The following is a 23,656-nucleotide window of genomic DNA, read 5'->3' as shown; positions in this document are numbered from 1 at the left end:
TTATGATATGTTCTAGGTGGCTATAACATTTTGATGTAGACAATATGCAAGGGCGAGTCTATCGTCATGTTACTTTATAATTCACAGTAACAACATTTTGTAGTATAGATGTCTGTCAGATACGTTACCGTATCGACATGACCGTATATCTTCCTTGCACTCGTATAGGTAATATAGATTTGATTTTTATTGTTGATATTGTTCCACCTTAATAATGCCAGATATCTAATCAATAAGATAACAGAAGAAAATGGACTATATTGTACATTTTAAATCAAGTTTCAGTCATGCATTTCAAACAGAACATAATCATGTTATTGCGTAAATTTTGTTAATGCATGCACATAATGATATCATGATGAATGTATGACTTTGTATTACTGAGCAGTGTCAAGGCGATTAACTAGGGCTATAAATATGAATGTTTATGGTTGGCAATTCATTTGGATGTAAGATATAAAGCAAGATTGAGTTTATCGTCATCTTGAGATACAAATCTAGGTAACGAAATTTTGTGAAAGAAGTATGTCAGATACGTTACCGTTTTTTTCTTTCCTTGTAACTCGAAATGTATGAAATCTGTTGTAAAGTGCACTTGCAATTAGCTTTCTTTGATAATTTCAGTACTTATGTATGACTTTTATTACTATGTCAAAGCAATATAAGATCAAAGTGTATTAGAGATAATAATTGCAATATAGGGTTGTGTATCTTATACGAAAATATATAATTTTGGCGCTGATTTTAACTTACAGGCTTCAAACATCAAACCTTTTTTTTTTACATCTGGACCGATCAAAGTTCAAGAATTACTATTTAGTCATGTGCGCATATAGTTACGTTTACATTGAAATAGATATTTACATTAATGGTCCACAAATGATACATCCACTGCCATTTTCTTGTCTAAAGCCTAATGGTAACGTATCTGACAGGTGGTAAAAACTATGAAAAAATGTGTTCAAGTTCAATGCTATTTCTTGAAAAATGTGTTTGTGTCAAAAATCACCCGTTGGTTGTTATGTGTTCTCAAAGTATTAAAGTTTCTGAATTCAAATGAGTTTCGTGACTTTTTTAATGTCAAAATTTTATAGTTTGTCCAACCCTGTTGGTGCCCTTTTGTGGAGAATGGCCCATAAATCCCATACCAATATCCTTCAAAATGCAGCAGCCACATAACACATCAGGGAAAAGATATTTGCTTCCAGCCTAGTGTTGACTACTGACATTTGGCAAATTGTCTCATGAGAGCACTTTGTGTGATTAATCTCCATCTCAGCACAGATCTTTTCATCTTCATGTCTACAAAACATACTTCTTCCTACAGGATGGTCACATGCAATTAACTACTGAAAAAAGTGTCTCCCTCGAGTATGATATGTCGTGCCATGCATGCAAGAAGAATATTTGTGAGAAGTCTATTAAAAGACAGGCAATATGTTGTTCCTTTAATGTGGTGTACTCCAAACACATTTTCACTATGACCAAGCAGACAGGAACAGCTTACAAAAGTTACATATGAGATGCAAGGTGTGTGGTGTGCACTGGTGAATACTGAAGCCAGTAGCATCCCCAGATACACAGAACAAAACCTATTGCACAGAAAAAACAAAAATTAATTACCCAAAAAACTCTTACAGGATCAACGCAAGTAACAACTGCCTCATCTTTTAAGTAGATTAGCTTACAGAATGAATAGGAATACTCTCGGTGGAGTAGGTTTTACCAACACTTTGTCTTATCTCACAAAGTCATGTATTTTACATTTTCCGTCCTATAGGCAAGAATAAACATCAAACTATAGTGATGTACAGTATAATGAGGGTAAGCAACCCAACAACAACAAAAAAGACCAACTTGATTATCAAGCTGATCTAGATTTGTGCATCCAATCCATAACTCACAGACATTCATACATTACACTGTATTCCTGAACAATGTCATTCCAGCTCCCTCTACCTCTTCATCGCCAGTGAAAGAGAAGCTTGTGTTTGCTGATGTCATAGAATGGTGACTTCTTGGAGCGCCTGGCACCACGCAGGCTGAAGGCATATGGGATGAGGGAAGGAGATCGCATCAGGCAGCCCCGCCCACCAGGGGTGAATGCCCTCACGAGAACATCCATGTCTTTGTTAGCAGTCACAGCTACCCAGCCTGGACAAAATAATTAGATTGTATGTAGCATTCCATTTGCTGTGGAAGTCACCATGAATATTTGGAAACTGGGTAAAACTAAGCAAATCATTAGAATCTTGAGAATATCATAATGAATGACAACAATGCTACACCATGTAAATTTCAAAAAAGGCCTTCATCTACTGTAGGTATCTCACGGTATCCTGTAAGAGGATTCACTCTTTATTTCACAGTTTTATGCATTTTACACTATTTCATGCAGGGTATCTTTCAATATAGTATAATAACAGTCTGGTAGAAATGTTTACGAACATGACTATATACATGACAGCTTCATTTAGAATTTGTCAAATCTAATAGCAATGATTAAGACAATTTCATATGAAGGGTAACAGGTAACACCACATGGTTTGCTCATACAATATACATACATGTACCTAATTAAAATGACAGGTTTGTCACAATTAAATGTGTTGAATGTTCACTTTCCTTGAGCTTGGTTTAATTGGATGAATTGCTATACTGTCTAAGAGTGGAGGTAGTTGGGGATTTGAGGATTTGTACCTGACTTTTGACCCTTTTATAAGTCTAAGGAAGAAATGAAATTTAGCACTTTCACTTGACCTTTGACCTTTTGGCAATAAACTTCCAAGAGAATCTCTATTGGGTAATACATTCAAACACTAAAGTTTCAAGAAAAATCCTGCAGGCATTGCACACATAAGAGGGAAATAGTGACATTCTAATGAGTTGACCTTGAACTTTACCCCCCCCCCCCCGACCTTTGACCCATGACCCCTAAATTCCCTACATGAGTACTGCCAGTTAGTACAGAAGATACCTTGAAATATTTGTGAGATATGAAGAAAAAGTGAAATTTTAACATTTTCACTTGACCCTTGACCTTTGACTTCATGGCCCAAAACTCTCTCTGGTGAGTCTTTATTTGGTAGTTCCTGTATACACTAAGTTTAAGGAAAATACCTCCAGGCATTGCATACTCAGTAGATATGGGGGAAATAGTGAGCTTTTGAGCATTTGACCTTGACCTTTTGACCTTTGACCTTGAGCATGTGCATCCAACAGTTGATAGGCACAACTTCGCCCACTCATACATACATATGCCAAGTTTCATTAGGATACCAAAACCATCATTTAATTACGCTGTCCACAAAAATTGATTACGGACGGACGGACGGACGGACGGACAACACGAAAACATAATGCCTCTGGCGACACTTCGTGGTGGAGGCATAAAAAACATGAAACAAGACTATTGACCTCTTTTGACAAGAAACTCACCAACAGAAGAGAAAAGGATGTCAGCAACACTTTTATGTTGCCCTATTCCAGTAAGAGAGAACTCCCTGGATTGGAGAGGTGGAAAGCTCAGCATTCGTTCCTTACCTCCTTCAGGCACCTGAGATAATGTTGATAAGAGCATTAGAAACATTCTAATATAAGGGTCTATGACATAAAATGAGTACTCAATTTGGTAACACAGAGAACATGTCTTCATAAAATTGAAAGTTATACCACTACTTCTGTTTCACTGAAACGGCTGGGATCTGCAGCTTTAAAACATAGTTTGTGTATTTCTAAATTTCAAATTTTACATTGAGCTCTCTAGGTTAATATCATACAACCTGTAACCTCCACTCATTACTACACAATATCACAGCAGATTAGAGTATCAAAGGGTTGCGTTATTTTAACATTGCTTGATGGGCATAAATTATTATCCTGATGTGTTCTCAAATATTTCACCATTTAATCATTTTCGGTCAATTTACACAGATACGGGTCATACATTCCTCAAATTCAAAACCTTCCAAGTTTCCACTAGTACTGTGTCACATAGAAAAATCATGTTCCTTGTCTCATAATCCTATCATATTTCTTTTTTTTTTAAGCAGCAGATCGGTTTCTCTGCAGAGACATGCTTTAATACTCGATCACCACTTCTACTACTCTGAACATTCAAGCTACCATCCCAAACATACATTATCATTTCGATATTTCCTATTCATACCACAAGCAAATATGAACTCTTCTCTTAGCAAATAGACTGTCAATTCTCGCTATCGCCAATGACGTAAAAAGTACCCGGATGTTGATTTAAGCGTCATTTACGGTGCATTATGGGATAGTCCGGTAGCAAAGTCACTTCCGTTCGTACGCGCGTGATACGTGACTAATGCTATTTACACACACAACCGACTGTATTCTACGTGTACTTCCGGTTTTCTCGACTTGAATTACAGCTTTAATATGACTTGAAATTTCTCCATTCTTAAGAAATTGCTGTTAATACGACTATTGGTTGTTGCTGCGAAGCTGCCATGTGTTGTTCGCACGACAATAAATGAAAAAAATCTGCAGAAATAGGACCCTTACTGGCATGCGAGACGTGACGTGGCCGCGTGGGTGAAGTTTGCGGGTGACTCCACAGCGCAGTATGTGCACGCGCGACTTACTAGTAGTGGTAGTATTATAGTAGCACTAGGTAGTAGGCCTAGTGCCTACGTACATTGTACGTACAAACTTACTTGGAAGAAATTGCTTCGGAGACAGGATAAGTTCGAGATCACTGTTCGTTCCCGATTGTGTTCGTGACATTTCGAGAGAGAACAAATAAAAAAAAAGATGGGCATTCCATGACGATATACTGTATATCCAGGTGGGTGAATATTTTCCAGCATATTTTCAGCGTATGCAGAGATGACTGATCTGTGATGTGCACATCGATCGCATGATCAAGCAGTACGCCGTACCGGTATGTGTTATGTAATTAGCTTATGCGCTGCGTGCAGTGGTGCATGTTGACCGAAAGATCGGTCTGTGTCTGTCCGTCGGGGAATGTTCCGCGGAGACTGCGTCTGGCTTCACCGATCCCCTCCGTCTACGGAGGACAGCGTTAATGGCAAAATATAAAAGAGTCCTCCGGACAGACGGATCTTTCTGTCTATGGTGCATGCTAATGCAAGGCCGGCCGCCGGCGGGGACTACAGTGTACGAGTATGACAGGCCTGGCCACTCGCAATATCGCTGGCATGGCTTGGGCGGTACAGCGGCCTATTGGCCTACTGTGTACTAGTATCCGTGGTCGGCGCTGCGCTATAGGTAAGGTACACGTACGCGCACGCTAGCATTGTGCAAATTATGCCCCGCGCCGGAAGTGCCTTTGCTACCAAGTGCACTAAATCTTGACGAAAAAGCCACATCCGGGTACTTTTTACGTCATTGGCGATAGCGAGAATTCAACACTTCTTACCACAAAGGACTTTTCTCCAGTCTTCTATGTCTACTAACCATCACTTTATCACACTTACTACACAGTATTTTCGCCAGCTTTAACTGATAAGTAACATCCTATTACTCCAGCACACTTAGCACAAAGTTCTCTTCTTCAGCTTTTTTGTGTGAACACACTATCACGATTATCACAATGCTTTTCCACCAACTTTCACTGTGTACAGACTGTCTCTATTACACTGTAACCTGCTAAGGACAGTTTGATTTTGCTACAACAAGCATTTCTCATAGGCACCTGCACAAGTATATTCGGGACTCGTCCTCAATGGGTTAACACCTGGCAGTATCGTTTCTGGCCTTCTCTTGAGTGTGCACAGTTGCTGCATCACACTTACCACAGAGTACTTCAATCCTGCTTTCTTTCTCTGAGTCATACTATCACATTATCAGTAGCGGATCCTCCTCTATTTTTTTTGTTAAAACAAAAGAAATAAAAAGAAAAAATGGGGAGTGTATACACAACCCTTTAATTTTGTAATGGCGCCTCCCCTTTACGGAATTCCTGGATCTGCCCCTGCATTATGACACTTACCACACAGTGTTTGCTTCAGCCTTCTCTGTGTACACATTATCACTTGATCACACTAGACTACCAGTGTTCTTCAGCCTTCTATATGTACACACTATCACAAAAATGTACCACACTGTACTCTTCTCTGGCCTTCTCTAAATACATACTGTTGAACCATCACACTTAGCACAGAGTACTTCAATCCAGCTTTCTCTGAGTACATAATATCACATTAGCACACTTACCACACAGTGTTTTCTCCAGCCTTCTCTGTGTACACACTATCACTCTATCACACTTACCACACAGTGTTTTCTCCAGCCTTCTCTGTGTACACACTATCATTCAATCACACTTACCACACAGTGTTTTTCAGCCTTCTCTGTGTACACACTATCATTCAATCAAACTTACCACAGTGTTTTCTCCAGCCTTCTCTGTGTACACACTATCACTCTATCACACTTACCACACAGTGTTTTCTCCAGCCTTCTCTGTGTACACACTATCATTCAATCACACTTACCACACAGTGTTTTTCAGCCTTCTCTGTGTACACACTATCATTCAATCACACTTACCACAGTGTTTTTCAGCCTTCTCTGTGTACACACTATCACTCAATCACACTTACCACACAGTGTTTTCTCCAGCCTTCTCTGTGTACACACTATCATTCAATCACACTTACCACACAGTGTTTTTCAGCCTTCTCTGTGTACACACTATCATTCAAACTTACCACAGTGTTTTTCAGCCTTCTCTGTGTACACACTATCATTCAATCACACTTACCACAGTGTTTTTCAGCCTTCTCTGTGTACACACTATCATTCAATCACACTTACCACACAGTGTTTTTCAGCCTTCTCTGTGTACACACTATCACTCAATCACACTTACCACACAGTGTTTTCTCCAGCCTTCTCTGAGTACACACTATCACTCTATCACACTTACCACACAGTGTTTTCTCCAGCCTTCTCTGTGTACACACTGTCATTCTACCACACTGCAATACCACACAGTACTCTTCTCTAGCCATCTCTTATTACACACCGTGGCCCCATCACACCTAACACAAGAACTTTTCTCCAGCATTCAATGAGTACATACTATTCCTCTATCCCACTTACCACAAAGTATTTTTCACCAGCCTTCTCAGCATACACACTGTCAGCTTTATCAGTGTCCATTACCTTGATGGGAAGTGCCTTATGGGAGAAGACAGTGAAATATGAAGACTGCTTTCCCTGAAAGACAAACACAAGCAAATAATAGGTTGTAACATCGTCACAAAATTTGGCACATACTATCCAAAATCAGTGCAGAATGGCTGATAACTCAAAAAACTTATTTCCTACTCATAGCATTTGTCTGGGAGAATATCAATAACAAACAAACCAAACATGCTTTCTTGCCAACAAACTCAGATGGGTAGCCTTGACCTAGGGCCCCAACACTACAGCATTTACCTTTTCAATATTCCTGCATTTTCTATATCAAACCATGATTCCAGCTAAATCTGATAAGAATGCATAATGTAGAATATGACAGGATTAATTTCATCACTACACCACCCCTTCAACTGACATGAATTTTACTTTTTTCCCCACACAGGTGTAGTGTATGCTCAGGAGAAGATATATGTATTACCAGTGCAGTGCCTCTTTGGGCATATAGTTCGAAGCCTTCCTTGTGTACTCCAATGCAAGATACACAAAGACTTCAACTAAGTCTGCATACCCCTAATACAACAATTTCTCTGAAGCATTAATCATTTAATTCTTTTGTTGTTTTTGTTGCTGTTGTTGTTTTAATCTGGTTGTATTATTTCTGGATCTGGAAGAAAAAGATCTTTTTAAGTTACATTGATGACAGTTTTTGGACTTTGGCCTGACATGGACTTGCAGCATTCAATAACTTTGTAACCCCATTCATAAGAAAGATTCCTTCCAAGTTCGATTAAAGTTGAACCAAGAAGATGGAAAATGTAGAAATGTAAAAAGCTTGTGAGTTACACATGAAATACATACTACAGTACAATACAATGGTCAACATATAAAAATCTATCAACCAGGACAGACCATGTATATTTGTGTTAACAATAAGGTATAGCATTATATTTTTTTACTTCTTTGTCTCCATTTGTAATTGATGACTATCAATGTATCATCAGTGCCCTCGCTACCATAATTTGACCTTAATTTGTTTTTGCTTTTGTCTTTTCATATGTTCATGTTACATTTAATTTTTTTTTCTCCTCTGCATTGAAAATAATGCCTCCAGCGCCACTTCAAGGGTGCTTGAGGCATAGCAAAATAAAAATCTATTTGGCAAAGTACACAACTATTTACTTTCGTGGAACATGCTATTCAAAGAAGGATTGAAGGTAAATTTTGACAAATTTCTTCATGTGAGTGGACACCTACCTCTAAGTAGTCTAGCCTACCAAGACCACCCAAGAAGAATGATTGACCGGGTCGGAGTACAAAGGACCGGGGTAGGATGCTCTTCTGTGGAACCACAGATTTCAGTTCTCCTACAGTCAACAGGGTCAAGACCTAAGAACAACAAGCATGAATGAACAACATGACGCATGAGTGAAAGAAAGATATTATTCAGAGGGGTGAAGGTTCAGATGCAAGTTTCTTCACTTTGTCTCCCTCTACAAATTAAATTTGTTAAGATCGCAACTGCTGATCTGTAAATTAACAAACAATTAACATTAAAAATTAACATAACAATGTCGGAATTTCGGAGCTTGGGTATTTGTTCCATGTTCATCGTGTCACTGCCGGCAACCAGGGACAGCCTGGTGGTAGTGTCGCTGCCCGGAAAGCAGTAGATGACAGGTTCGAGTCCCGCTGGTTCCTTTTTTCCGACATGTTTGTTAATTTAAAGATCAGCAGTTGCGATCTTAACAAATTTAATTTGTAGAGGGAGGCAAAGTGAAGAAACTTGCATCTGAATGATGCATGAGGTTTGTTCAAGTTTTATCCAAACTCCTGTGTCAAGGAAGTTAGAAGTGAACATGGATATCACTACGATTAGGTTATAGTGATGCTTCATGCCAAGTTTACAGGCTTAGTATGCTTGCTTGCTTGCTTCTTTTTCTTCTTCCTTCTTTTTCTTTTTCTTTTTCTTCTTTTTTTTGGGGGGGGTCAATAGAGAAAGACTTGTTCAACAAATTTGAAACATGCCAAAAGATGCATTGCAAGGTTCAAAAGATGCATTGCAAGGTTCTAAGGAAGTTTATAGTCAAACTTGATAACTTGATTCTTTTACAGGCATAGCTTATACTGATCAAAAACTTCTCTCATAACAAAATTTGGGCTTTAACTTCAGCATTGCTTAAAGAATTTCTATTGACCTAACATGCTTGCACAAGTTAAGTTCATCACTAACAGTGTATTCATTGCATTTTGTCTTGTAGTTAAACATTTTACCAGCTGACAAAGCACTGATACTTTATGTCCAGTATAAGAAATCTACTCTCACCAACATGTGATATGAAACAGAATCAGTCATTTTTTACTCCTAAGCCACTTAACAAAGTTCTTAAAAGTACATTGTTGCTTTGGTACAGACTACTATACCTTGAACAAAACACAGCAAGACTTCATGACAGTACCAGCCAGGAATTTGTTTGGGATATTTCGACACGTATTAGCCATCAATGTTTTCATTATTTCATCATAGTAACAGTACTTCCTTCAGAAATGCAGGTGAAAATATCTTCTCTGTATAGACAAGTAACAGTATCAAAGGAAAAGAAACAACACAAGTGGTAGACAAGAGCCTACCAGTACCACCTCTTCTCCAGACACTGCATCTGTCATGATACACAAAATAAAGCAAACATGATACGGATGTAGAGAGTCACCTGATCTTCGTAGATAACTCCTGGTGTGTCAAAGAACCACTGAGTCCTGCTCAGCTCTTCTGGTGTATATAATGACAGCACTGGTGTGCTTGAGCTAGATCTGTCTACTGATCTCTTGGTCCTGTCTCGTTGAAGGGATGGAGTTTTCAATGCAAGGCTGAAAGGATCTCCGTCCTCAGGTAGAGCTGCTTCATTCGCTTCCATCGATTTACTCTCAAAAGTTCTTTCCACGCTACCTACAATTGGTAAAGAAACATATTTTTGGAGGGGCTGGACTGTGGAAATGGCTCTTACAGTAAAGTAAGGTCTATTTTACAAATGTTTTCACTATGGCAGTTTTCTATTATATAATCTAACAAAAGGTAACTTCATTAAAACATCCCTAATTTCAAAACTTCCAACCATTGACCTTCTAGATTTATGCATGATGCAAATACAATGCCACTAAATAATGCAAATTGATCAGAGATAACTGCTGCTTTCAAACTACATCACAAGATTGTTTTCACAAACTTGTGGAAGTTGAGTATGGGTCACTTGATGTCCTCCCCATCAAAATCCTCACACATGGACACATGAATACTTTATCACTTCAATACTCAACAACTGGCCTTAAAAATTGGGAAACTAATGCAGCAACATATCTTCATCTACAAATGTTGTGTGGAACTTTCGTCAGATTCCAAGAACCAACATGAAACATTTCTTGCCACCTATGTATTTCGAAAATCTTGCTGATTGTGGATTCTGCTTCAGTTATAATGATATAAAGCAGGTGGGTACTGGTATCTATTTTGTACATAGTTCACATGCCTACTACAGAGTAATATGTTTCAGAGTGGTCTGATGCCTGTACTGGTGGTAGATAGAGGCCTCTGCTCACGGTTTGCAATAAGGGACGAAAACAAGTCTACAAAGATGGGTTAGGTTCATGTTTGTGTTAATGTAAGAGAAAGTTATCAAAGTAATTGTCGCTGCTCTTACCTGTCAAGTAAGCATTACGAGGAAACTCTATCTCATCCTTCTCCATCCCACGACTGATTCTCTCTTTCTCCATCCTCCTCAGCTTCTCCTCTTTCTGCCTCGCCTCTCTCTCTTCATGGAGTCTCCTCCCCCTCAGAGCTAGCTTCTCCTGGGTGGGGTTAAGGAGAGGGAAGCGGAGCAGGTTGATGGTGGTCCCAGGCCAGCGAGAGATGGTGGCACGGCCAATATGTCTGGATGCTTTCCCCTGACACAAGTCAGATTCCAGGAATCGGTTGAACAGGGTTGATTTGCCCACATTGGCTGTGCCTGTTACAAGGATAATCCAAAATCAAACATGAAGAATCCACTCATGGAGGTATCTGCATCTCCTCACATTTGGAAAAAAAGATCATGTTCATCTCCTCACTCTGTGATACTGTAGGAACTGCTATTCACTAAAACATAAAAACTTGCAATAAAGTGTGGATTCCATGCGGAGGAATCATGGGGAAGAAATCTACTGTCACAAAATGAACTGTCAATGGAAATTATAGTTGCCATTATACCAATGTGATTCTTCACTAATTTCAGTGTTAATAACACACACATGCAGTACTTCCCTTTACTCTGCTTCTGGAAGCTGTATATCAACTTATAAATCTAACCACACTCTAGGCGAAATACTTGTTTTGGTTAGTCGTCCAAAATTACGACTACAATTGTATCTTCATCAGGAGAGAAGTCTGTAATGCAACTATTCCATTTTAAGACGAACAATTCTGAGGATTTTGTAGATCATTTCAAATTACTGGTATCTATCACATTACAGCATGTTACTTCATGGTACAAATGTGAGACTGATTCACTTTGGGTCTATAAGCCTTCATCAATCAATCAGTCAGAAATGTGTTATTCTTACAAAATACTTTACTTGTCTAAATTATAAGTGATTAATAAACATACATGTATGAAAGGTCTCATGTGTACGTGTGACAGTGAAAGATCAAAGTGTTACACAGAGTAATTTCATGTGATGTTGGATGTCTGTATCATACCAGTACTTACCTAAGAGATAGATGTCCCCCTTGCTTGGTCTCAGAGAAATGAGTTTGGTAATGAGCTCTTCAACACCATAGCCTGTTTTGGCACTGATCAGTCCCACATAACTCACTTTGTCTGCATCACACACACCCATCTCAGCACACGCTGCAACTAGCTGCTCCTTGATGCGACTAGCATATTTCGGCTCATCTTTGGGAAGCACATCAAACTTGTTTCCAATGATGACAATGGGTCTCCATGGCCCTACTTGAGTCTTGAGGTCCTTTATTATGCTACAAGGGAAGTCTAAAAGGTCTACCATGAGTACAACCAGGGCCTTGTGGTTCTTGTGAATGGTTCGGGTAATATCAGAGTAGGTGTCTCCAGAAATATTCACGTTCAAGGCAGTATGACTGTGGATAAGATACCAGCATCTTTGGCATATTGCACTGCTAATATTCTTAGCAAGATTGAGCTCTTTGAACTTTTCACTGGGCACGAATCCAGGCCGAGACATATCCTGGCAGTGTAGCTGAGCTCCACAGCCTGAGCATGTTGCTCTACTCACAGGAACAGTAATATCTTCAGTGCCAAACACCTTTCTTTCCCTACCCCAGAGTGGTTTAACAACCTTCTTCCTCTTCTTCTTAACATTTTTAAGAGCAGACACCACACTCTCCTCTAGGTCCTCTACATTGTGGTGACCAATCCTCAGCTCTTCTTTGGCCTCCTCCCACTGCTGCTGAGCCTTTAACTTTCCCCGCAGTTCTGGGGGCAAGCTGTCCAGAAAGACTTGATCAACTGTTGGTTCAGTGACAAGATGTACCTCCCTGTGGTCTTTAAATTCTTCTCCTGAAATCTGCTGATAGTCCATTGGCATTTCATGAGCTGGCCAGACCTTGCTTGACTCTTCCTTGATTTTTGATAGACTCGAGAGACTGGGGTCTCCTCTTCTGGAGGTCTTCTGTTGTGAAAGAAACTGACTGAATATATTCTCTTCTGATTGATCTGTATCAATGAATGTGACAGGAGCTTTCTGAACTCCATGAGCAGTTTCATTAGCATCTCCGAAATATTGGCGATCAAACTCATTTACATTATTATCGCTGGATCTGTCTGGTGAGGCATCTTCATACACAAAACTTGAGTTGATGTCATCAAAATATTTGGGGTTAATGTCTCCAAACATGAAATGTCCACGAAGGGTTCTTCCAGGCCGGGCAGTTTTCTTTGATTTTTTGTCATGGCTTGATGTAGTTGAGTGGGCAGGGGCACCTCTTCTGCTTTTTACATCTTGAAAATACTGATCATCTATTGCACTCAAATCACTTTCATCCATTTGAGGTGTTTGTGTACCATGTGTCCTACTCTCATGACATATACTCGCTTCAACAGTAACTCTGTCACATCCTCTATCCCCATCCCCAAGGTTTCCAAAGTATTGAGCATCAAATGCATTCAAATGATTCCTTTCCAAGTCTTTGCTTTGCTGATTCTGATTGGCCAAGTCTTTGCTACACTCCTTCTGATTGGCCAGGTTTTCAGCATCTCCTCTCCACACTGATGTCCCTGATTCTGAAGATCTCAGATGACGGTCTTTCCCATCAAGAAGTCGCCTTCGACCCCTCCCACTGCCGTGTTTCCGTCTACAAAATTGGTACAGGATACATTCACCTGGAAGGAAAACAAGATGGAAAATGGGTGCTGAAGTTGATTAGGTTGATGTCACACTCATAACAATTTCTAATTTTCATGTACAAGTTTTTGTGAAGTGACCAGAAGATATGAAATGTTGAAAAAAAAAGTCAAGGAAATTTTTACTGTATTCAAAAAGTAAAGTTTTGTGAAATTCTCTTTTTATTTTCCTTATATCGTTGTATGCATGTGACATAATATACTGTAGTAGTCTTCCCATCCAGCAGTGATTGCGCAGATACTTTAAAAATTCATAACTTTTGAACGGATTTTCGGATTTCCCCCAAACTTTCAATGATGTGTTCTACTAACATTGTTGCATTCACTCAATCCACATGTATATGAAGATGGACTTGTCCTTTAAGTCGTTCGTAACTTTAAAAACAGCTTTATGAAACCCCCCCCCCCCGGTTCTACTGGGGTCCTATCAGACAAATCTTGTATCTCGCTGCTCTGCATTGCGGTTTCAAGTTTTGATTTGTGATTTTTCTTGGGTCCCACACTGAGGCACAGATCTAGAACCCTTGAAAGAGAGAGATGTCTCCACTTCTAGCATCGTATTTCATTAAGTAAAAATTCATTTGAACATAACAATCAATGAGGTGATAAATGATGTGGTTCATCCTTAAGATCCAATACATGTATCAGTTATGTAGCATCGGACCTGTCATTTCAAAGAATCCCAATACTCCCTTGTATACGCCTTTTATTTCACCAGTCTAAATTTTTGCAAATCGGGATTTCCCACAATTTTGCCAGAGGTTCAATTCGCGATCGTCGAGTCCAGTACCGAAGGAAGAAAGATATATATGTACGTATACATCCCATTCATATCAGCATTAGAGTCAATATTTTTGTGTGTTTTTAATTTTGCGAATAGCAGCTGACTCGCAAAATTCGTGAAAATAAAAACCTCGCAAAATATTCAGCATATACAGTAGTTGATTTCTCCGAATACCTCTGCCAGGAAGGATTACTCAGCGCTGATTTAGTTTTATTCTGTGCCCTTATGATACTATGCAGCAACATGGCTATAAAATTCCGAAAATGTTTTGGCATTACGTTCGAATTATTGACGGCTTGCTTAAATTCTACATCACATGTATCCTTTTCTGCCTACGCACCTCGATAGCTAGGACTTGGCAAGATGTAACTTTCAGTGTGCATAACTTTTAGTCCAGGCTAGAAGGCACCCAACCTTGTTTTTTGATATATACAATGTTTTTTGATGGTTTCTTGTCAATTCGAGGGTGCTGATTCCAAATCCGATTGATGCCACTCGTGTAACCTTGAGCATTTTCGGCAAAATGCAAAAATCCAAAATGGCCGCCAGATATGCTAATTCGGCCGTGATAAACATAATAATGTGCATTATATGACAAATTATTCCACCAAACTTTGTACATTTCTGTTCCTAGAGTTACTCTATCTGCATTTGCAAGAGAATTTTCATTTCATATAGGTCAATTTAGTATTTAAAGCTCATTTTTTATTCAAAATGGCCGCCATTCCTATGCTTATGTACTATATGAATGGCAAAACATAATGCATGGAATATAGAACAAATTTACTGTATTTCCAGTCCCGTACCTACGCTGTCATAAAGTGTTGCATGTGTAATACAAATATGTTGGGTGTCACTTACAATATAGAGGGCCTACATGTATATTTGAGCATTTAATATTCATAAACCTTACTATGTTTAACACAATTTCTTGTCTATTTCATTTTGTCTCAACAGCGAATATAAGTTCACCAAACGTCTCGCAAGAAATCAATATACCATCATATTCTACATGCAGGTTAAATATAAAAATGTAATACCAACACAATATATAAAGAAGCCTAGATGCATGGTATTTATCAAATAATGTTGAAAATGGAGGGGAAGCTAGAAAGTCAATCTTTATACATTCCCCTAAAACCATTATAACAAAGTACAGAAAAATCCTATACAGGAAGTGCAGAGATACATAGTTGCAGACAAAAACATACCGGACATTAATGACACAACTAAAAACCCTTTACAATGTAGATTTTTTTTCCAGCAAGGAGTTGGGGGGGGGGGGGGGGGGGGGGGCGACGAGTTTGAAATGGATCATAACCTCCATCACTTTGATATGATATAATTTAGAAGTACCGCCTTGATATTATAGAGCAAACTTGATTTTCTTCTTGAATTAAAACAACGACAAAAACTGGTAAAGGCATAAACGAAACTGTCTAAACACAATACCGTATTCATTAAACATCAACCAAGGAGCAATGTGAGATACCTCTTTCAGTTCTCTCACAGTTCCCAGGTGTTCATAATATCAGGGAGGTGTCACCTCCCTGATAATATACACTTTGACATCATGATCTCATTCAGTCTTGTCTTAAAACTAAAACTGTCATTTTAATTGTCTTTAAAGAATCCTTTAATTGGATGTTTGGCAGCAGGTGACATCAGCCCCAAATTTGCAGAATTCTCAGGCTAAAGATGCATATAAGTCCTGCAATTCTTTTAAATGCAACCACATCTGGTGATGTTCAGCACTTCCTCAGGGGTCAGAGGGCGATTATTTGCCATAGAAACAGAATGAAGACATGAAGACTTGCTTGATTACCACCAGTTGAAGCACTATGGCTTTGTTGCCAGGCCAGAGACAGTGTTGTATGTAACTTAGATGGTGTCAGAGATGACATCAGACCAGCATCTTCACCAACCGGTTTTGGGGTCAAAGCTTTCAAGTTACGGGAGGGAAATCTATAGACTTGTGGGATTTCAGACGCATTGATGGCAGATTGTTCAAGGGGGCATTTCATGAAGCGTTTTGTCAGATCTTTTCTTTTTGACTAACTGTTATAAGCTACAAAAATCCTTGCATCTGATTAGCTGAGAGCAAATTTGTCAGACAAAATTGTCAGACAAAACGCTTCATGAAATGCACCCATTCTATCGCGTTTGGAAGGTCAGGGTATGCGTTGACAGCACTGGTGACACTTGCCATCCTTTCCTTCCAGCGTGAGGGAGAGTGATCGAGTTCCAGTGAAGGAGGGTAGACTTCCTTAGCCTATGCTTGGAAGGCTTGCCACAGAGGGCTACCTTGAACATAGCATTGGCAAGGTGGTTACTAAGATGGAAGGCATGAGTCGGATGATAATCTTATAAAGGTTGGGGCAAAGTCTCCAGAACGTGAAGAACTCCTCTATTGTCTTGAGATGGGTCAGTACTAGGCTCATGCCATCCAAGGACTTTCTATGAGACGCAAAGGCAAGATCATCTGGAAACTTCCTACGTGAAGGGAATGTCACCATGTATATGGTAAAAAGAGCTCTAGTGGAGTTTGTTTACAGCCACCATTAAGGAGGCCATCATTCAGAGTCCTAAAACTGCTGGTCTGGTTACCTAGGTTAGAGCAATCCTGAATCTGCAAGTGCTAAGAGACTCCAACCCCAAGTACCTTCTGATCTGGAGATTCTCCCGCCTGAAACCCCAAGCAAATGGGAGACTCCAACTTGATGTGCGCGAAGCGCATATCACGAGCGCGAAGTTCCCTGCGGCCGCGGGGTCCAGGGCCCGCTTGAGCTCTGGAATCTCTGATAGGGTTCTTAATGTTCTCTTGTGCTATCTAAGGCTTATTTTTCAACATAAAAATTATACGAACACACAAAGTAAGAAATCATTTCAAGTGGGAGACACAGAGCCAGGGCAGGAGAAATTAAATCTCAAGAGGGAGAACGGGAGATTTTGCAAAACGGGGGCGGGACATCTCCCGTCGAAAGCTGGAGAGTTGGAGTCTCTGAGTGCTGAAGATTAAAGACAAGCAGTGTGAAGTTGTTATAACACTGCTTTCAGAATGAGGCAGCACTGTACAGATCTCAGAGTCTCTCTTGACATCATACGCAAACACATTCACTCAGAAAAATAAAATGGTGGTAGAATTCATCTACCATATATAGTTCATCTGGGTTAACATGAAAAACTTTTGGGCATTGTTTTCATTTCAGATATTTGACAACAGGAAGTGAGGTGGTCCCTTTTTTCCACTTTCCCCTTCTTCATGTTCGTTCTCGGGTGAGGGGACTGAAAAGTTTGTATAATATCGCTTTTAGATAATGTAGAACAGGACAGGTAATTGGAAATCTCATTGTGTCATCATCTAGGATTCAGCCTTTTAATTCAGTAAATCATCGTGAATATTATGATATTGAACACTCAAGGCAAGTAAGTATCAAATTGTTCATGTCTAATAATTCCTGATAAACGATCTTGATGTTGGTGTCAATTCAAGCTTTGGTGGGTTTTTCCAGATTTCTTGGGGGAAATTCAGATTGAGGTAGCAAATCTGGATATTCGCATCAAGGAAAAAAACAGCTTTTGTTAGTAACAATCCTCTCATTCATAATCAGCACACAAATTGATAAACAGTGTACCTGGGTGACAGAAAAAAAATGGAAATTTGTTCTTTTCCATGTACACTTTGCCGCTCATATTGTGCTGGGGTATATGAGTGGCTTCCATTTTGAAGTTTTGTATTAAGAAGAATATAATAAACCTAAAAACAATACATTTTCTGTTTGTCTACTTGTTTGTTGGCTTGTTTTGCTAGTGGCACTCATCAGATTTGCATGGCACATGCAAAATTTGATAAAAGCGTAGGTATGTGACTGAAAATTCGTCTTCTATTTCTATGCATATTTTTTGCCATTCATATAGTACATGAGTATAGGAGTGGCGGCCATTTTGGATTGAAAATAAGCTTAAAATACTAAATGTACCTCTTCAAATGAAAAATTTCTTGCAAGAGCAAGTAGAATTACTCAAGGAACAAAAATTTAAAAAACTTTGATGGAATAATTGTTCATAAAATTGACATAACTCGGATTATCATGGCCAAATTAGCATATCTGGCGGCCATTTTGGATTTTTGCATTTTGCCGAAAATGCTCAAGGTTACGCGAGTGGCATCAATCGGATTTGGAATCAGCACCCTCGAATTGACAAGAAACCATCAAAAAACATTGTATATATCAAAAAACAAGGTTAGGTGCACTTTCTATGGAGCCTAGCCTGGACTATTTGTGTTGTGAACACACAGTGTACATATGAAGGCCTTTCTGATAAGTCACACACCTTGCACCATTCACAAAATCATAGATCCTCAATTGGATCATCTGTAACTTTAAACTTTAATTTAGACTTTTTCAAGATTACACATCTAGACTTTAGATCCTATAGTATATGATTTGTACACTGTTCACTACACAATATACAAATATATAATACATGACAAATTTTACCTTGACAAGCTTTCACAAAGACATGCTTTCAAATAGAACCTCAAAACATACATCTTTAATTTAACTTGACAATTGTTTACATGTAAGCATTTAATGTATATTTTTGTTTGCTTGACTGTTCTTATATCTTCTGTGATACTCAGTTGCAACATAATATTCTGTTCTACAGTGCCATGAGTATCTTTTAAGGTAGAGCCTTGAGGTTCTAGAATGATTGCCTTCTAAGATGCTCTCCATTATTATTATTTTTGGTGGCAAACCTGGGTTTTAGGGGCTAATTCAATTCTAGCCTTTTAACTTCAGCACAGCCATTAATGTAATTTACCCTTCCCCCCCCCCCAAAAAAAAAAAGGGGGGATACATGTGGATGTATAAAGTAATGCGACTAAATTTACATTTGTAGGTGGCTTTAGGGTTTGATAGAATGATAAATACGGTTGGAGTTTAGGGTTAGGGTTAGGTAAAGGGGCTGTGCTGAAGTAAGAAGCCTAAAGGAACAACCCTCAACCCACGATAGCCAATAAAGCTATGACTATGACAAAGTCAAACAGGGATGTCATATCACACTCAGCCATTCCACACTAAACAGTTTAGTTTGATTTGGAAATCATCTACCAGTACTATCACTGTCTATCATATCAATTAACAAGTAAACATGAGCACATAAGCAGAACCAGCATTATCGCAAAATAGGTCCCCACTCCATTCACCGCTATTTATTTCGTCATAGCCGGGGACTTCTTTCAACCTCCATAGACTTTGCACATAGTGGAGACACACACGCAGAACGAGAGGGGACCGATATCATAATTTGGCCACACACAGAACCTACTACAGTAATAATTTAAGTACGTTCTCCTGATCCGAGCGAAAGGGAAAGTATCTGACTGCCAACTTTCGCTCTTCGCTAGCCTGACCAGTTGTAGACACCGTGCAACACTTGTGTACAGCAACATACAGGGCTGTGTATAGTTGGCTAGACTTAGATCTAACAGCCAGAGTGTGTATAGTTCTGGTTGAGGTGAGGATTTACAGATTTAGCTTTTCACGTTTTACAAAATATTCAGAAACCACTCTATAAGATGTGAAAGAGTGTGTAATTCTAAGGGGTATCACAAGTTTATTTGATGAAAATCAGCTTTGAAATGGCCAAAATATCCAAAAACAAGGTGAAATAAAGAGATCCCACAGAAAATAAGGCATGGCCTGTCACCTTTTAATGTTTATTTATAATCACATCACGCATCCAGCACATACAGACAGCGCGCATGCTGTGAGATTTTGAGACCGAGCTTGCACACGCACTGGAGGATACATGTTGTACAGTATCCTCCGGTGCGTGCGCAATCTCAAAATCTCACAGCTTGCGCTCTATCTGTATGTGCTGGGTGCGTGATGTGATGTAACGTCGCGTCGCGGGATTCCAGAAAACAAACTGGAGTATCCACCTACTCTAGTAACAGTGTGGAATTAATTTGGAATATATGCACAAGATCAGGTGAGCATTTGCAGTGGTTAGTACTGATTTTATTTTTCTTGCTACAAATTTTTGTAAAAAGATGTGAGACTTCAGCTTCACGAGGCTGATTCATGCACGAGGTGAGAGCCACAGAAAAAAGCATCGAAAATATTTAGTCGGATCAGGCCGCTAGGTGCGGCAGTCTTGCAGTGTGCAAACACTCTGGCGCCCGTGTTTTGATGGGTCGCTCTGCATTGGTTGATTAAAACTCTATTAAACCCCCCCCCAAAAAAAAAAAAAAACAAAAAAAAAACAGACAGAATGAGGCAAGAAAATGCTCATTCACAATATTACGAAGTCAAATTTAGCACTCGAACAACTTACTAGTACTTAAGTCAATAAACGTAAGTGTACCGATTAAATAGTGATTGTATGGAGTATTTGGCTTGCCGTAGACGTTCGTGCGGTAATTTTTCAAACAAAGGCGGCGATGAATTGGGGAGCGCCGCAAAGAAGTGGAGGAAACTACAAAAAAACAGGAGGAAACAGTGGAAGAAGTGAGTCAAAATGTTGACTGATTAAAGTGACAAATCCTCTAGGCTCTAACATGTTCTATATTTTTATGCGAGGGAACTGGGTCGAAGTTGCGTTGAACCAGAAAGGTTCAACCTGTCGCAATTGGTGTGTGTCTAAAGAAGTGAAAAACTGACCCAGCAAATGTCATTACTAATGATATTATAAATGAGAAATTTTTCGCGGAATTAGACATAGGGCCTACTTGTCGGTCAACATGAGGTGGGGCAGTGCTCGTACGGGGGTGAGGCAGTCCTCGTGAGCGGGTTTCCCGGACTGACCTCAACCAGTAAGCTAACTGCGACTAGACAGAAAGATCCGTCTGTCCGGAGGACTCTTTTTATATTTTGCCATTAACGCTGTCCTCCGTAGACAGACGGAAGGTTGCAGTACCCATTGCTGTGTGGATGTTCTTAACCACTGTCTCTATGGAAAATTGGGTGAGGTACCTCACCCTTCTCGATTGCGTCTAATTCACGGCCCTAGATCGGCAAATTTAAGCTTGTATAGTGAAATTAGCTTTCTAAGAATACATTAAACTCACCAGATTAATGAATAATCCAAAATTTTAGTAGAATTTTCAACGTAAAACACAGGCTGTCGCGTCGTTACGTTCAAACTGCAGAAACATACACTATGAATCTCTTAGCCAATCACATGCGAGGTAGTTTCTATGTGTTTGTTTTACTAAAACACGTACCTCGCATGTGATTGGCTTACAGATTCAAGATGGCGACTTACAGCTTGCGAACGACGATGTTGCGATATCGATAAAATGTCTGCGTTATAACCGAGTTTATGTGAGTATTTCGATTGCACAATTGAGAAATTTATCCCAAATATTGCTGCATAATGTGTCATGTCATGTCAAACTTGTTTGAATGTAAAAAAGCTGTCAGAAATTTGGTTTATCGTAACGTTTGATCTGTGCGCGACTGCTCCACACAGGAGCCGCAATCATTGACTTCGGTCTGTATACAGAGGGGATCCGTGAAGCCAGACGCAGTCTCCGCGGAACATTCCCCGACGGACAGATACAGACCGATCTTTCGGTCAAACTGCGACCAGCCCCAACATGCAGCGTTGGGGCTGCGCCGTTTTCGCATTCAGATCTCAATGTTGTACAAAACGGGTGCCGTTCCGGCACTGTATTTCCTTAATTTTTCAACAAAAACTACTAGGAATACTTACATTGTACACGGGTCGATTAAACCTAAATGATTCACATCGGCGACTGTTTGATGCATTTCATTGCTTATCATGCTGAAAATGCTGTCTTATAAGGCAAATATCTTCAGCTCACCGATGCTCACTAAAACTCACAATCACTTGCACATGCGCACAGCATGCATTCAGTGCAGTCCATTGACAGCTGTATTGCTCGCTACATGATGCATATTTCACCTTTAAATATATGCACCGTGCGATGATGCATTTAATTCATATCCTTAACTTACATCTGTAACGGTGTTGTCATTGTTCACGCATGCATAGATGCGTACTAATGATGGATATATACATTCAAAATAGCAGCAAAGCTCTCCACTAGGGCAGGCCGTTTACTCCTAAAAAATGTGGAAAATCTTGCAGTTTCCAGATAAATTGGTGAGAAGAACCAAGGCAAGACAATGGGGTAGTGTATATTTCACTTTTTATTGTCACTGTGTTTATGATAGAAATTTAGCCATGGTTTATTTGTGAAGTTGCCGTAAATTTATATGTGGCAATAGGGAGTTGTTCGTGATTCTCACTTTAACGAAACTCCGAGGTAGCCGCCAGGACCCCGCCGCAGAGCGGCGGGTCTCCGGGGCTACCAGTAGGTCTGCTAGGTAAAACCTACTGTAAATTCACAGTCCTTTACCGAAATAAAAATAATTTCCCAACACATTTATAAGTACATGGGACTACCTCTGTAGCTCTGCTGACATACTAACAGGATCAATGGACCAGTCAAGAGAAGATCTGTATCTTATCCTTTGTTAGATCTTCCATGGTCATTTATATCAAATGCTGACCTGAGTTACCTCTTCGCGAATACGAAATGTCCCCTCCTTGAGATGTTCCACATGTCCGAGCAAATCGAAGAAAGTGAGTGACCATGGAGCGACGTTGTGCCAGCATGCGAGCCATGTTGTCGTTACGCAACGAGGGCCAATCAGTTAAATAAGCAGCGTTCCCACTATCACGATTGGCGCCACGATTGAAATCGTGGTCTAATCGTGAAGCAATCATGGTGATCTTATCAGATCGTATTAGATTGCATCAGATCTTGAGGTCAATCGTGGCAATCGCGTTAATCGTAGAAAATTTTTGGACGGTTCAAAAATTTTCTACGATTAACACAATTAATTTTTGATCGTGATCATCGCATCAGATTGTCTTAGATCGTATCAAAACGCAGCAAATCTTAACTTATCGTACGTGCTTCTTAATCGTGTTACTATAATCGGGATCGACTTTTTCACTTTCCTTCTGCTAATTTTTTTTTCACATTTATTTTGCCCTTATTTTACCTGCAAATCGTATACAGTATATTTTGTATTCCGCGAGGTTGAGTAAAGGAGGACTGGCACGTTGAGTAAGGGAGGGCTGGCACAATGAAATATAGAATAACGACATCACTGAAACATCCACCAGTTCGTAGAGTGTTTCATATACCCCACAAAGTAACTTTTGTGATTTTTGAATTGTGACCATTGTCGTGGATGTTAGGTCACTCGTGCATGACTATAAAGATCATTATTTCTCACAAAGAAGTTAGTCAATAAGTGTAGCAATACCCCTGCGAAAT

At 39.6% G+C, this 23,656-nt stretch overlaps 1 protein-coding gene across 1 annotated transcript; it reads right to left on the bottom strand.

Annotated features, from left to right (window-relative positions):
* Positions 1-1,668: 1,668 nt before the first annotated feature.
* Positions 1,669-22,995, bottom strand: LOC139712154 (nitric oxide-associated protein 1-like). Its single transcript, XM_071623990.1, has 8 exons — positions 22,881-22,995; positions 11,877-13,526; positions 10,833-11,138; positions 9,849-10,084; positions 8,395-8,526; positions 7,099-7,215; positions 3,439-3,556; positions 1,669-2,154 (listed from the first exon to the last, which is right to left on the bottom strand). Exons 1-8 carry the CDS (start codon positions 22,993-22,995, stop codon positions 1,964-1,966), a joined length of 2,865 nt encoding a protein of 954 aa, XP_071480091.1. The 3' UTR covers positions 1,669-1,963.
* Between the last annotated feature and the right edge of the window lie 661 nt (positions 22,996-23,656).

This window comes from Diadema antillarum, unplaced genomic scaffold, assembly GCF_040938485.1.
Source record: "Diadema antillarum isolate AM-2024a unplaced genomic scaffold, OU_Dant_1.0 seq00001765_RagTag, whole genome shotgun sequence".
NCBI lineage: Eukaryota > Metazoa > Echinodermata > Echinoidea > Diadematoida > Diadematidae > Diadema > Diadema antillarum.
This window is presented reverse-complemented; position numbering and strand designations above follow the sequence as displayed.

Coding starts and splice junctions, on each gene's coding strand:
- LOC139712154 (XM_071623990.1), bottom strand. CDS start 22,995: ATGGCTCGCATGCTGGCACAACGTCGCTCCATGGTCACTCACTTTCTT. Junction 13,527..22,880: donor TTCGCGAAGAGGTAACTCAG/GTCAGCATTTGA, acceptor TTTTCCTTCCAG/GTGAATGTATCCTGTACCAA. Junction 7,216..8,394: donor GTAGGCTAGACTACTTAGAG/GTAGGTGTCCAC, acceptor TTTGTCTTTCAG/GGAAAGCAGTCTTCATATTT.